Source organism: Filicampus tigris, chromosome 12 (genome assembly GCF_054856515.1).
Source record: "Filicampus tigris isolate MCC_2025a chromosome 12, RoL_Ftig_1.0, whole genome shotgun sequence".
NCBI lineage: Eukaryota > Metazoa > Chordata > Actinopteri > Syngnathiformes > Syngnathidae > Filicampus > Filicampus tigris.
Window position 1 is genome coordinate 11,211,650 of NC_141228.1, and position 14,753 is coordinate 11,226,402.

The 14,753-nt window shown below is 39.1% G+C and overlaps 2 protein-coding genes across 7 annotated transcripts in view; one reads left to right on the forward strand and one right to left on the reverse strand.

Annotated features, from left to right (window-relative positions):
- ttll7 (tubulin tyrosine ligase-like family, member 7) overlaps positions 1–1,967 on the reverse strand; it is a 73,052-nt gene extending 71,085 nt beyond the window's left edge. For all 4 annotated transcript variants that reach the window (XR_015089035.1, XM_086047770.1, XM_086047771.1 and 1 more), the window contains exon 1: positions 1,777–1,967. The gene's annotated coding sequence lies outside the window, so the exon portion shown is untranslated. The remainder of the gene's footprint in view (positions 1–1,776) is intronic.
- Positions 1–14,753, forward strand: part of prkacba (protein kinase, cAMP-dependent, catalytic, beta a) — a 271,936-nt gene that overhangs the window by 251,676 nt on the left and 5,507 nt on the right. Inside the window, exons 1-9 of one of the 3 annotated variants that reach the window (XM_086046666.1) lie at positions 4,961–5,118; positions 11,306–11,367; positions 11,536–11,664; positions 12,155–12,253; positions 12,366–12,448; positions 13,470–13,596; positions 13,704–13,799; positions 14,327–14,449; positions 14,554–14,718. In XM_086046666.1, the coding sequence (XP_085902792.1) occupies positions 5,073–5,118; positions 11,306–11,367; positions 11,536–11,664; positions 12,155–12,253; positions 12,366–12,448; positions 13,470–13,596; positions 13,704–13,799; positions 14,327–14,449; positions 14,554–14,718 (930 nt within the window). In that variant the 5' untranslated portion in view covers positions 4,961–5,072. Of the gene's footprint in view, positions 1–4,960; positions 5,119–5,138; positions 7,947–11,305; positions 11,368–11,535; positions 11,665–12,154; positions 12,254–12,365; positions 12,449–13,469; positions 13,597–13,703; positions 13,800–14,326; positions 14,450–14,553; positions 14,719–14,753 lie in introns of those variants that run through there. The other 2 variants (XM_086046664.1, XM_086046665.1) reach the window with 2 other exon arrangements.

The window sequence follows — 14,753 nt, forward strand, 5'->3', positions numbered from 1 at the left end:
TTTGTTTTTTTAATCCAAACAAATCAGAGTTCAAACATCACCATGAAAGAGCTTTAACATCTTGATTAAAACTTTAATTTTGTTGCACATGTTTGACTGAGTGAATGCAAAAAAATAATTTTGCTGAAGTATAATTACTATATTTAATATAATATAATTGTAAAAACTTTGTTTATTATCACTGCAAATGTGTTAATATTGTTGTTTTTTGTTTGTTAATAAATGGGATTAAACAGCTTTAAACTACTTAACCAGTTCCATGAGACTTGGCAGAGCAACATGTGCCAAACACATAGTACAGATCCGGTTAAAGGTTAACCGTTTTTTTTACTTCTGAATGCATGTCAGTTTTTCAAACTTGCCTTTGCTTTCACAGTAAATAATGCATGAATGTTAAAAACTATGTTAAGATGGTTACAATAAGCGTTTGATCACCTCAAATCAGATCATCTCAAATAAAATGATGAGTTCATGAGTTGTCTTGCAAGAAGAGAGAACACATGTACTGTACTTGCTTTGTGCCTTCTTCCACAAACAAGTGTGGGAGCTCTCAGCCCACAGGGCACTGAAATACTCCAACAGACACCTGAATGCAAAGCTAATACAATCCACTGGCTACAAAGACGTGACTCAAGTTCTTTGTAATATACAGTACATTTAAATTGTGACGCAATGCCTCCACACCAACAGTCCATGTAGGGCGATAAACCAAACAATTAAAATGTAAACTGCATAATGAATAAACACATGCCTGCCACAGAGATTAACCCCACTACAGACTATTTTGAAGCCTTAGAGCATATTACATACTTCTATACTTGTAATAACGTGAACAATGCAGTCCATGGCATAAATAGGCAAATCCGTTTTTAAATGATGGTGTTTTCAACATTCAGATGTAATGGCAAATTACATCAGAGTATATGCTGTAAGCACAATACTGCAAGAAAGTTATTTGGTGAACGGTGGGCACACAATCGCAACAGCTGGATGGCAGTATAACATCTGCACAAATAAATGCTTTACGCCCAACAGAACTTTCTGCAATTGAGTAAATAAATGCTCCTGGGAGCATGAATCAATATAACACACATAATCTATACAGGAGGAAAAATATATATATTCATAGTATTGAGAAATCCTATGTGAGACTGTTCATGTCGACATGCACATTGTATGTGTACAATGCACACTTCATCCTGTGAATATTTTAAATAAAGATACAAGGGACTTAGCATCCTGCTAATCTTGCAGGTCACTTTACGGGTCCTCGCCAAGTAAGCTACAGGCTAAGCTAACGAAAACACTAATGGGGATTGTGCCTGTCACAGCAACTACTGAGGGCCATGCCATTTTTATAGTCTTTCAAAATTATTGGCGTTTTTGTTTGTGTGTTTGTTTGTCTTTTCTCGCTATTTATTTCTATACACAGGCAATCCGCGTCTCTCCAAAGTCGCACAAAGTAAGCAGGTGCACTGAGGAATAGAGTGCAGTAGTTAGCTTGCTTACAGCTATCGAGCTCTTTGGCTGGTGCAGGTCCAGTTGGGGGTTCTCGTTGTGAGAAACAACCAGGCAGTGCTGCTATCAAAAAGCATAGCTGGTACGCTAAAAAAAAATGAAGCGTCACTGTTTTCATTTAGAGACGCCAAAACAATAAAATTCGCGAACACATGCTGTGCATCTATCTGATGATGCAGAAATGACAATGACGGTGAAAAATTGGCTTGGTTTTATTATATTCTTGGGGAAAGACTGAGGGGCGAAGTAGCTCGTTACCTTATTAATTCCAGTCACTGGTAGTGCAGCTCCTAGCTTGGTTGCGACCAGCGAAGGCGCAGACAAACCACCTAGTACGGAGAGTATTTACAAGAACGCATCAATGTTTTTGTTGTGCAGATAAACACACACCCCAAAAAACTGGTTGACATGCACACGAAAAAAAAAATCTGTGTCTTGAAGTCTGGTGGTGTACAATGAGCGCTGGAGCGAATCCATGGGCGAAACCATTCACGGTGCGAATTGGGGGTGAAACTATCTGAAGTTGTTGAAGTTGGAAATCGCAAATAAGGTTTCCCCAGTCAGCACAAAATGTGTCTATTGGTTTTACAATAAGGCAGAGAAAACACGCGAATGTTGTCAAAGTTTACAATGTACTCGACGAATCTATTTGATTATGCGGAGTGTCAACGTGGCTCTTACTCTTAGCTATAGCTAAATGCAAACACTGGAAGCCACCTAGCAACAGTGTCGCTGACCGTGGTGCTAAAATCAACCCTGCTGTCATGGGCGCGTCCTACTCAGAGGTCATCGCCGTGTCATTCACATCTTAACATATTGTGTATCTGCAACAATCGTGAGGTCAACTTTAATTGATATTGTTCTACTATCCCTTGATCCAGGCATATTTATTTGTTGTTATTTGCAAATATTATAATTAGGGATAATTGCATTATTTTTATTATCATTATTATTATTATTATTATTATTATTATTATTATTATTATTATTATTATTATTATTATTATTTCAGTCACCTATGGGCTCCTCAGTGGACAAGCTCCAGCAGACTTGATGTAGTTTTATTGTCCTCTTAGGTTACTGAGGTAACTAGTAACTACCATTTCCCTCACAGGAAATTAAAAATTAAAGGTGATATACGCTTTCCATCCATTGCCTCTAAATTGTGAAATTACTGTATTCTATCAAGCAGTGATTCTCAAAGTGTAGTAGGACCACAAGAGGTACAGAGCGTAGCCCTTTGCCATTCCACCTGGCAATTTTACCTGAACAAAAGGTGCACCAAAGAAAATTTGATGCTGTACTTGAACCATTTGGAGTATCGGCAGAGTTTTGGTCTCTTGTTGAAGGTAACACTATGAATTTTTCTCCTCAACTGTCAGAATCTTTTTAAGTGCTACTGGCACTGAATTATGGAGGTTTGAATACATAGAAGGCCGTGGGTCGTCCGTGGGTCGGCCTTCTTATATGTATTCAAACGTCCATAATAGCACTTAAAAATATTCTGACAGTTGAGGAAAAAAAGTTAAAGTGCTATACCTTCAAAAGGAGACCAAAACTATGCCGATTCTCCAAATGGTTCAAGTACAGCATCAAATTTACTTTGATGCCCCTTTTCGTTCAGGTAAAACTGCCAGGTGGAATGGCAAAGGGTTAAAGTATTTATAGTATTTGAAAGAATCAATTAATTAAATGTTCAAACTGTCCGTAATGTTACAGTGATTCATAATGTTTAAGCATTTATGAGCATTTACATTATCAAGAGTCCTGAAATATTTAATGCATTTATTTAGCAAACCCCCACCCAAACAATATTGGTTAAGCAAAATGTATTTATTATTTATTTTATTAATGTTTATTTATTTTTATTACTTATCTAATTAATTTGTTACTTAATGTATTTATTCTAAACAGTACCATGAAAAATGTGTGGTAAGAAACAATATTTATACATGCAATGTTCTTTTTTTACATTTTATTTTATTAACCACAGTGAAGCATTAGATTCATTATTTTATTAATAAACTAAAGCATTACCTTAAAAAATGATTAATGTCATAAATGGTCATTTGGCCCATGTGTCTGTTTACAAATTAAATGTTGCCCTTTAGCTCAAATGTTTGCTCCCCTCTTCTCTACATTATACCAGAAAGATGGTGTAAGACAGCGATAATCACCTACAACTGTGATTATGTAGTTATTGATAAGTAACGCTATATTCAACTTGCGAAAATAAAACAGTAACGCTTGTCTTGTAAACATGCTGCAAAACAGGTGGTTTTCTGATTAAAATAAGAAAGAAAAAAACATTACATCCAATCTCTCAGAACCACAAAGAATAACTTTTATACCAGATAATAAACAAACGTGTTACAGTATGTACTTTTTAACACCTATTGTCTGCAATGCCTCGTCACAATATAATTATATACTTTTGGTCATGATCTGAGTTTTGTTCTTTTCATCAATTTAAACGACACATGAAGTATTGTATGGGCAACACGGTGCACTATCTCCATCTTTCCAGTGTGAAGTTTGTATGTTCTCTCCTTGTTTGAACGTGTTTTCTCAAAGTGCTCTGGCTTCCTCCCACATTTAAAAAACATGCATGTTAAGTTAGAGAAAGACTAAATTGTATATAGGTGTGAATGTCTGTTTGTCCATTTTGCCATCAATGAGGATAAGGGCTTGAGAAAATTGATGGATGGACGGACGGACGGATGGATGGATGGATGGGTTAGATGGGTTGGATTTCACAGACCCTTGTTTGCCATTGCTATGTTTAATTCTGTTTAATATCAGAAAGAATCATCTTTATTGGTCAAGTATAAAACACAAGGAATTTGTCTCTGTTAGAATCTGCATTTAGAACATATAAACTAGCGTACAAAGTGTAGCGAGTCATTAAACAAGAGCCTATGTGCATATTAGTGTAATACTGTACTACATCAACAGAATTGTGGAAATGATGCAAATGGTTACAACGATGAATACATGAATGGTGCGAATGTGGTCAATGAACTTTTAATGAAGTCGCCACATATTATACTCACGGCTGCATTATGTAAAAGATTTGAAAAGTATTTGCGATTTTCGACTAAACTTGAAGGCACCATTTCACCCGTCATGTCGGTTCGCTCGGCTATTCCCACACGACTTGAACGCAGCATACAACGACAGCAAGCAGGGGTGAAAAGTCTGGATCATGTTTTCTTTCCAGCGAAGGCCTACTTGAATGCGAACAGACATTTTGTTTAATGTTAATGTTGTTTAACAACCTTTCGCAGAGCACATTTGTCCCCTGTTGACAACGAGGGGAAATTGATGTTGCGGCTCTCCGACCTGGTTGAATTCTGTTAGCTAGCTAACGGGGGAGGAGGAGGAGGAAGAGGAGGAGGAGGAGAAGGAGGAGGAGGAGGAGGAGAAGGAGGGGGAGGGGGAGGAGAAGGAGGAGGAGGAGGAGGAGCTGCTGCTAGCTCGCTAGCTAGCTAGCCACATCGCCACCGCCTCCATCGTCGCTCGTAGCCAGCTGTGTATCGCCCTGTCTTCCCGTGATGGGGAACGCAGCTACAGCCAAGAAAGGCAATGAGCAAGAAAGCGGTAAGCATCGTCCATTTAGCACCGCCTGTAATGTTAGATGCTGTTTAGGCGTTTTCAGTGTGACAGCGCTTGCTGTACTGTAATGTTATGTTTGCGATGAGCAGCCTTCAGCAGTTTGTTGTCCAGTGTTAGCTGATGCTGCACTGCTCTTATCATTACAGTACAGACCAGGACTGAATACCGTTTTTGGCAGGGCATTAACATGTTCTGCCAGTAGATAGTCTAGTCGTTTGTTTTTTTCTTTAGTATGAAAATAGTGGTTAATCCTTCTACTTTTTATTAATTTTGCACCGCTGCATTGAGTACTGCATGAGTACTGTACAGCTACATTGTTACAACAATTATCTTGAGTGTTTCCCACTACAAAATGCATCAATGGGTCAATTGAACGTGCTTCCCAACCTTTATTGAATCATATTTTGCATTTTTGCACTTTACAATGTCACAAACACTATGCTAGGGGGTCACCAACCTTTTTGAAACTGAGAGATACTTCTTGGGTACTCAATGCTGAGGTAAATCAGTTTGTATTAATACACACACACTGGTAATATTTTACAAGATAGAAAACATACATATTAATAGGCAAAACTGTATCTGTAATTCTCTATGAGTGTTTACATTTTTAAATGATGACTTCTACAACCTTACTAGGACATCAAAATGTCCCGTCACTCGCAACTTTATTTATTTGACAACAGCTGCAGCTGTACAGAAAACGCTCTCTTCACATGAAGGAGGTGCAGAGTTTTAGGAAAGGTCCGCTTCCTACTCGTGGTCCTAGTGGTCAGCCTAATATTAAGATGTGAATGACACATCAATGACCTCTGAGTATCTAAGGTCAGCCTATAGGACCACATGACCCCTTCAGTAAACTTAAATAATAATGACCTTGCCTCAGTTTACTTACTGTATATGTGAAATCTGGGCATGTTTATCCATCCACCCATCCATCCATTTTCTGCACTACTTACTCTCACTCGGTTTGTGGGTGAGCTGTATCCTGTCCCAATTGACTTAGAGTGAGAAGCGGGTCACACCTTGTACTGGTTGCCAGCCAATAGTAGTGCACATAGGACAATTTAAAGTATTCAATTAAACGAAATAAACATGTTTTTGGAATCCGGGAGCAAGCCTTTGAAAACCCACACAAGCGCAGGAAGAACATGCAAACTCCAAACAGGGAGGCTGAAACCCAGATTTGAATCCCCAACCTCTGAACTATTCGGTGATGTGCTAACCATGCGACAGCCATTCCCCAGAGCCTGTTTAAGTGAACCCAAAACTGTTACAGTTGCAGGAATTTAAAAGACACAACTCAGAGTCTCTCTTTTCTTTTTAGTTTTTATGGAAATCATGCTTTGAAAGCAATTATAAAGCTAAAATAATAATTTTCTAACCAAGTAAGTGAAATTGAATAATTTCCCACAGTTTGCCTAAAGATCTCTCAGAACACACTAATGTGGGTGGGAATCACTGAATTACAGTGCCATTATGCAATGACACTTACATGGTTAGCAAAAATTCAGTCACCGTGTTCGAGGCCTGGTAATAGCAACTGTTATTATCCTTATATAGTACCTACACTGCAAGGCCTTATTACAGATAGCATAATAGCCAAAGTAAATTTAAGTTCATGAAAGTTTGCTAAGGCTGAACCTGCATTGAACAAGTGCACACAATGTTCAAATGTATTGTTTTGCAGGGCCATCACTCACTTAAGTGATTCGCATTCCGTTCTAAAAGATCTTTGTAATAGTTGCACCTGTTAAGTGCAATCGTAAGTGCCTTCCACTAATATGTAAACAGTTGGTAAAGGGTTCGGGTACTGTTTTCGTTTATATTTTCCCCCAAAATTCCACTCGACTGGACCACGCCTCTGGTCTACACAGAGAGCACTGATCTTGACCTGCTTTCTGACTGGCAGTAATCCATGCAGTTTCATAGGCTTCTTATTGAAAACACCAGTAGTTCCTGTTCAGCGGCCGTGGCTGTTGTGTGTTATGATGTAATTATACTGTTATGCAAACAACATACTCCATCGAAGTGTGTTTACGTTAAGATTGAGGCCCACAGTAACGGGGTCATCTGTAAGGACTTGGCTCAAGGACAGGCTCTCTAAATGCAAGAAGAAAAAAAAAAGTCTACTTTTTTTTTAGATTTGAATGGCAGGCCAAAAATGCTGCCGCGGACTGCGTGTGTTGCATTACGCCATGTATGACAGTGGTTGAACATTTGAGTTTATGTGGGACTTTTGAGGCAGATTTTTACCGAAAATGTCTTTTACGTTGTTCACATTTTGTAGTTCCACCGAAAAATTTAATGTTTTAATCATTTATCATGGCATGTAATGAATATTATAATATTTTAAGTATTTCAGTTACTGTCCTGCAGTGGGTTAAAAGTCTCCCTTTGAGGCTGACTTGGACAAAATGATATCAAAATGTGCATTGCAAATTCAGTGCAGAGGACACAGTGTAGCATAAAAAGCATGCAGTGGGGTGGTCACTGAAACTAAAGAGGAGTGCTTGAACAGGAAGCTGAACTTTATGTGGTTAGCCAAGTGTTGCAGAGTACTTGACTTAATACAGGAAGCTGCCATTCCTCATCTAGTCCCCTGTCTGGAAAGTGTGTATTTTGCCTGTGAGCCTCTTCTCTTATTACGCATAGAAAACAATTATCTCTAAATGAAATGGCCCAGGGAAAGGATCACTCGTTCGCCAGCCGCTTTTTTCACAGATGTCGTAAAAGTAGCCAAGAGCAGAGAGGACAAGAAAGTGAGGCGCCGCCGCACATCTCTGAGTTCACCATCATGTGGGATAAGTTAAGTAAGTGAAAGGATTTTTGATTGAAATTTGATTTCGAAAACATAAGCCCCCTTTTCTGTGGAAAATGCATATTGGTGGTTTATCAGCAAATAAAAATCTCCTAATGCGTTTCAATGGATGTCAATTAACGCAGACTTTGAGTAATCGCGGACCGGCCTAATTCTATCCCCGCATTCTAGCCTCCAATACATGAAATATGTAAATAGTTAAACTTGTCACTAAGTATGCTCGGACGACAGCCAGTGATGATTTTGATATCTGATACTTCTTTCACTACTCTGAGAGATGATGTTGCGACTTATTGTGATATCGACATCATGTCCCACCCCTTGTGGAAAGTAAAAATGTGATGCAAATAATCAACTGAAGATAAAATGATCAAACATTTCTTTTCGCAATTAGAATGAGGAAAAGTATCACAGTTAACAGTATTAGTATGATATTGCTGACAGAAATGTACAAAAAAAAACAGACACATTGAAAGCAATTTTTTGAAATACAAAATATAGTGGTGCCTTGGACCTTGACTTGGAAGGTTTATTTGTACTGTGACCACGCTCATAACTCAAAACACTCTTATCTGAAATCATTGTTCACTGTTGAAATGAATGGAAACGGCGTAAGGGCTAATCTTTGGCGTTTTGCATTGTGTAGAATTAAGCTAGCAGAAATTCATTTGGCTATATTTAATCAGAACCTTTAATTCTTTTTGTTTTATTTGACAGTAAACTTAAGCTGTTATTGACAGGTAACAGCTTAAAGCCTCTTTGTTTTTGTAGAATTGTTCACCAATTGTCAAACTACTCCTTGATGTGAAGTGACTTTGCGCTCGCTGCCACCATCTTGCACTTGAATCTCAAAATTTTGCTTGCAAGTCAATACGAAAACACAGTCAATTGACAGCTCATCTCTTGAAAAACTTGCATGGTGAGTCATTAGTAAGTTAAGGCACCACTGTATATCAAATTAGAAATTGGATACATATTTAGCCCATTCGAAATTACAAACAGCGGCAACCAAAATAAATGTTCCTGTAGGTAAGACCGTCTCTGACATACAAGATCTTAGCGCACACTTTGACACTTGCACTCTTTTGGGTGAAAAATGATGAAGTACCAGCATGATAGCTGCTTTCCACCATTTTCATAGCACCACAACATATGAGTCTGACATTTTCTTCCTCTTCTTCACCGTTTTAAATCACATCCTCTCTTGCACGGTTCACATCTTCTTTCTCTGTTTGTTTGCTGTTGTGGTGCGAATCAGATGTTAGACAAAAGAACCGGTAGTAAAATTGGAAACCATATTATTACGGTAAACATCTGAAATTTTAGCTAGCTATTTTAATCCTTGTCACCCACACATAATTCCTTAGTCAATAGTTTGATTGTTTTTGCGTCTTAAAAGAAGCACTTGCTTCCTTATTTGTAACAATCCTAACAATGTCAATTAGGGACGTTCAAGAGACGCTAAAACTCCCTCTAGAGAAAGTGAGGTTCACCCCCCTCCGAGTCCAGACTGCTTGCGCCAAGCCACCACCGGTTGATTAAATTTTACTGTTCCAATTCGAGGTATGCTGACATCACACATGACTACGGCCAATTCAAACTCTAAAGTTTTGTAAAACTTTAAACTGGCAAATTATTGGTCGCATTTCAATTTGGACAACCTGACATATATTCCAAACCATGGTATGTTCTTTGTGTTCATAAGCTGTCAATTTTGTGTGCATTTTATTTATTTATTTATTTACAAATGTGTTTTATGTCTCTGCCGTTTCCCTCGTTTGTGATGTTTTTCCAGTGTAATCTGATAAGAGCCTGACCTAATCCAACCTAACTATTAAACACCACCCTGGCAGAAATATTCAACTGTTGTATCGTGGTAACAATGAAGCAATAAATGTTCCCATATTGCATGAAATACCCTGTGGACCAAATTTTTTTAATGAGTGTTCCCAGAGGCCTTGGAGAAAAATAGTCTTTTCTGGTCTTTGTTAAGGCCCTGATAGACCAAACCGACGTCGGAGGTCGTGAAGCGTCTGAATGCGCCCTCTGTTTGGTGTAGTGGCCGCCGTCGTAGTGTCGTAAACCCGTCTCTAAGCGTCTTGGGGGCGTTTACGTATGTTGAATCGGCGTCGCCAGTCGTGACAATTGGCCGCTCCGATTGGCTGTTAGCTAGCAAATCAGCGCTCGGAGCACCAACGGGAAGTGACAAATGCGGAAAAAACAGTGAGCGCGCGTCCGCTGCCTTAATCTTCTTACAAGTACAAGAGCGAGGGTTGACAATGTAAGTATTTCACAATACCGTGTCAAGAACGTGATGGTTTACTTCGCGTGGGAGTTCATCGTGAGCGAAGAATTTAGCTAAATGCTTTGTTTACGTTTTTATGATCCGCCTCCGGCCAACAGCTTTCCGGTTGGATTTTTCTAACCATGAGAAAGGGTGACTACCGCCGCCGATGGTATGGAAGGGTATTACATCTTATGCATGCGCAGAAGGTACTTTAATGGTCAGCGTCGCTGTCTGACGTTGCGGCGTATTCCTCCAGCGTGACGTGCCGACAGCCGGCCACAGGGGGTAAGCGTCTGTCACTGTTGGCCAGCGTCTTTTTGGTCTATCTAGGCCTTTAGGTGTTAGACGATGTACTGTGTGCGGTCTTCTCTCATTCTGTTGTGTGTTACATTGAATCCACTTGAATCACAAATGCTGCTGTTTCAGACACTTCATAAATGTTTCTCCTTCTCTTTTTCTTCCTCATCACTTCCATCCTTGTGGCTCAATGTTCCTGAAATCTACTTGGCGATCTTGTAGAGACTTTTGGTATGCTCACCCTTCTCTGAGACATCCTCAGTCACAGAGTGGATGCTTACTTTGAACGTAACCCTGTAGATCCCATGTCGTGTGTTACACTCTTGATTGGCAGCGCTTCAGTGACTCTGTGACTCTGGATTTCTCGTGTCTGATTTGACCTTCCATCACGTTCTGTCAAATGCCTGCACTGTGGTCTCTGTTGCGCTCTGCATTTTGTCTCTTTGTCCCAGCCTGCCCATTGTTATAGTAAAATATTAACTCTCAATTCTTTCCCAAAGAGATGCACAACAGCTTCACTTTAAATTTGGCCCGTCTTGTCAAGCCTACCAAAGCTATTTGCATCACTTAAATTTCCTGTTGAGCTGCTGTGTGGTTTTGTTCAGGAGGTTATTTTTTTTTTCTGTTTTGTCAAGTAGTCATTCCTCCTCAGTACCCTGAAATGTGCCTGACCTTAAATTGCACTTTACCCTAAATGTTGTTTGCTATTAACTGACAGAGTGTGGGTGTTTATTGTAAACATTTTGTTTTGTGCTGTCTTTTTGTAGTGAAAGAGTTCTTAGCTAAAGCCAAAGAAGATTTTTTAAGAAAATGGGAGTGTCCACCACAGGTAAGTTATCACTTCATCAGATTTACACTTCTCTTGCAAAGATACCTTGAGAGAGAGTGCTTATCTACTTCCTGTTGTGCAAATTTTACCACATTGAAAAAAGAAAAAAAGGATTATGCGTGACCCACACCGTTTTCATCTGATTGCACTAACTGCATGTTTCCTCAGAGCACAACGTGCCTGGACGACTTTGATAGGTTCAAGACTCTGGGAACTGGCTCGTTTGGCCGAGTATTACTGGTGAAGCATAAAGGAACAAACCACTTTTACGCCATGAAGGTCTTGGACAAACAAAAAGTAGGTGAATTGATTCTTAAAAAAACACTTTTCCAGGGTCCGGATGCCTTCTTAATCTTTTCTTATAAAAGACGGTCCTTCCTCACATGTGTATGAGAAACACTAAAAACCTGAAGTTTTCTGAAGCTGAGCTATAATTGGTCGTTATCTGAGCACTGTGCGACTGTGATGTCATTTTCAGTCGACAAAAAGTGGCAAAATGGCCGCCCCCTGAGATGGACAAAAAATATATATATATTTTTTTTTATTATGCTGAACTCGCATTCCACAAACTCAATATTCATCGGAATGCCCAAGATATTCTTGTAAAGAAGATTTTGGGGTTGATTTCCCCCTTTAAAATGTTCTTTAATTTGACCTTGGACAAGGTGTATGAACTGAAATAAACTCTATAAAAACAACTGTTGACAGTAGTTTCAGATGTGATGCAAACGCAACACGCAAGTGATAAAGACAAGGCAGTGTGTGATGTTGCCTCTCGGTGTGGCAGGTGGTGAAATTGAAACAGATAGAACACACGCTGAATGAAAAGAGAATACTGCAGGCCGTCTCCTTCCCCTTCCTCGTCAGATTGGAGTATGCTTTCAAGGTGGGTGCTGACCTCCAAATGCAAGCGTTGATTTACGCTGCTTGTCTGTGCCACTGCTGTTGCTACCAAATAAACGTTTTTGGTCTCAAGTTTTCGCTCTTTGTTTCAACAGGACAACTCAAACCTCTACATGGTAATGGAATATGTGCCAGGTGGAGAGATGTTCTCACACCTCAGACGCATTGGAAGGTTCAGGTATGTGCTACATAACATTGTAGATAATGCGGAATTTATGTGGTCGACCACTACGCATTCAAGGAGTTCCAGTTACTGTTTGGTCCCTTGTAGGATATTTAGTTTTTTTAATTTTAACATTCTTGAGGAATTGACCACATTTCGAATACAAGTAAATACAAGAGAACGCATGATCAACCTTAAAGCGGAAGTCAACCCAAACATATTTTTTTTCAAGAATAAGTTCCTAGCAGGCCCACTAGTTGAAACATGGCATTCTGATTAATTTTGCGTTTGTGGAATATAAATTAAGCAGCAAAATGCACTCGTTCTCGCCATCTCTGGCGGCGGCCATTTTGTCTTCTGTCGAAGATGTGAAAATGACATCACAACTGCTCACAGCGACCAATTACGGCTCAGATTAAGAGAGCAGGTCAGCCGTGATTGGTCGTTGTGAGCAGTTGTGATGTCATTTTCAGTCGACAGAAGACAAAATGGCCGCCCCCAGAGATGGCTAAAAACGAGTGGATTAACACTTATTCCACAAACTAAAAAATTAATCAGAATGCCGTGTTTCAACTAATGGGTCTGCTGGGAACATATTATTGAAAAAAATATGTCTGCGGAAGTCAACCGACTTCCGCTTTAACTTTGATAACATGCATGGGTAAATGGATTACAAAATTTGTATAAAGACTTAATGCTTTTCATTTTTTTCATAATCTTCACTGTTCATACGAGAAGTCCAATATGTTCAATTTCCTGCAAAATGGTCATGACCAAATCTTGTCTCTTTCCCGTCATTCCTTTTTTTTCCTGTAATCACAAAAATATACTTTAGTGAAACTTGTATATACAGTCACTGTAACTGGAGAATGTTCCACTATATTAGGTTTTTACCTCCACTTCTGTAACAGCCGCTTTTGCCTGTCAGTGTTGCAAAATAAAATAACTATTAATGGCACTTACAGTAAGTAAACAATTGGGTTGAATGCATTATTCAGAAGAGACTCACCCTACTGTTTGCCACTCCTTCTTTCAGTGAACACCATGCACGATTTTATGCAGCTCAGATAGTGCTCACCTTTGAGTACCTCCACTCCTTAGACCTCATCTACAGAGACCTGAAGCCTGAAAATCTGCTCATTGATCAACATGGGTACATTCAGGTATGACATGTAGTCAACAGCAGGTTTGGATATATGAATACTGTGGTTAAAGAGCATCATGCATGCTTGCTGTGGACTCCATTGTGTTTCTGTTGTTCCGCCTTAAGGTCACAGACTTTGGCTTTGCCAAAAGAGTAAAAGGCAGAACCTGGACATTGTGTGGAACTCCCGAGTACTTGGCTCCAGAGATCATCCTCAGCAAGGTAAATTCTATAGAATTTTTTGTTTGGTCAATTTGTTTAAAAAAAATAAAAACTAGTTCTGAAGTTTAGAGGTTCATCTTTCAATTGCTTCACATTTGCATAATCAAATGAGATCCAGTGAAAATAAATTTGAGGTGCAAAAATTAATCGAGTAATGGACAAATTAACGATTATCAAATTATTTTATCAACATTTTGATCATCTGAAATAGTTTAGGGACCTTGTTTAATTTAAAATTGTACAAATAATCAGAATTTAAGCCTCTCCACAGCAAATATTCTCAGATTTCTGTATTTCTCCATGAAAGAGGACTGATCTCGAAAAATGCATCATGGAAAAGGAAAAAAACCTATATAAGTCACTATGGAATATAAGTTGCATTTTTAAACAAAATATATTTTACAAAAACGGTCTCAGACAATAGTCGCACCGGAGTATAAATTGAAGGACCAGGCAAATTATGAAAAAAAAATCTGATTTATAATCTGAACAATACGAGTTGAGTGATTATTTTCTTCCTCTTCCAGGGCTACAACAAAGCTGTGGACTGGTGGGCACTCGGAGTCCTTATCTATGAGATGGCTGCTGGTTACCCCCCATTTTTTGCTGATCAGCCCATTCAGATATATGAGAAGATTGTGTCTGGCAAGGTGCAAGAATTTAATATCACATCAACTTGACTAAACCAAAAAAATGTTGTTGTTTTTTTTGCGCGTTTGACATTGAGAGGTGCTCACTGTGTTTCCTCCTGTAGGTACGATTCCCCTCACACTTCAGCTCCGACTTGAAGGATCTGCTGAGAAATCTGCTTCAGGTGGACTTGACTAAGAGATTTGGAAATCTGAAAAATGGCGTGAATGACATCAAAAATCACAAGTGGTTCTCCACAACGGACTGGATTGCCATATATGAGAGAAAGGTAGGAAAGGCATTTGATTCTTTTTTCCCCCCATT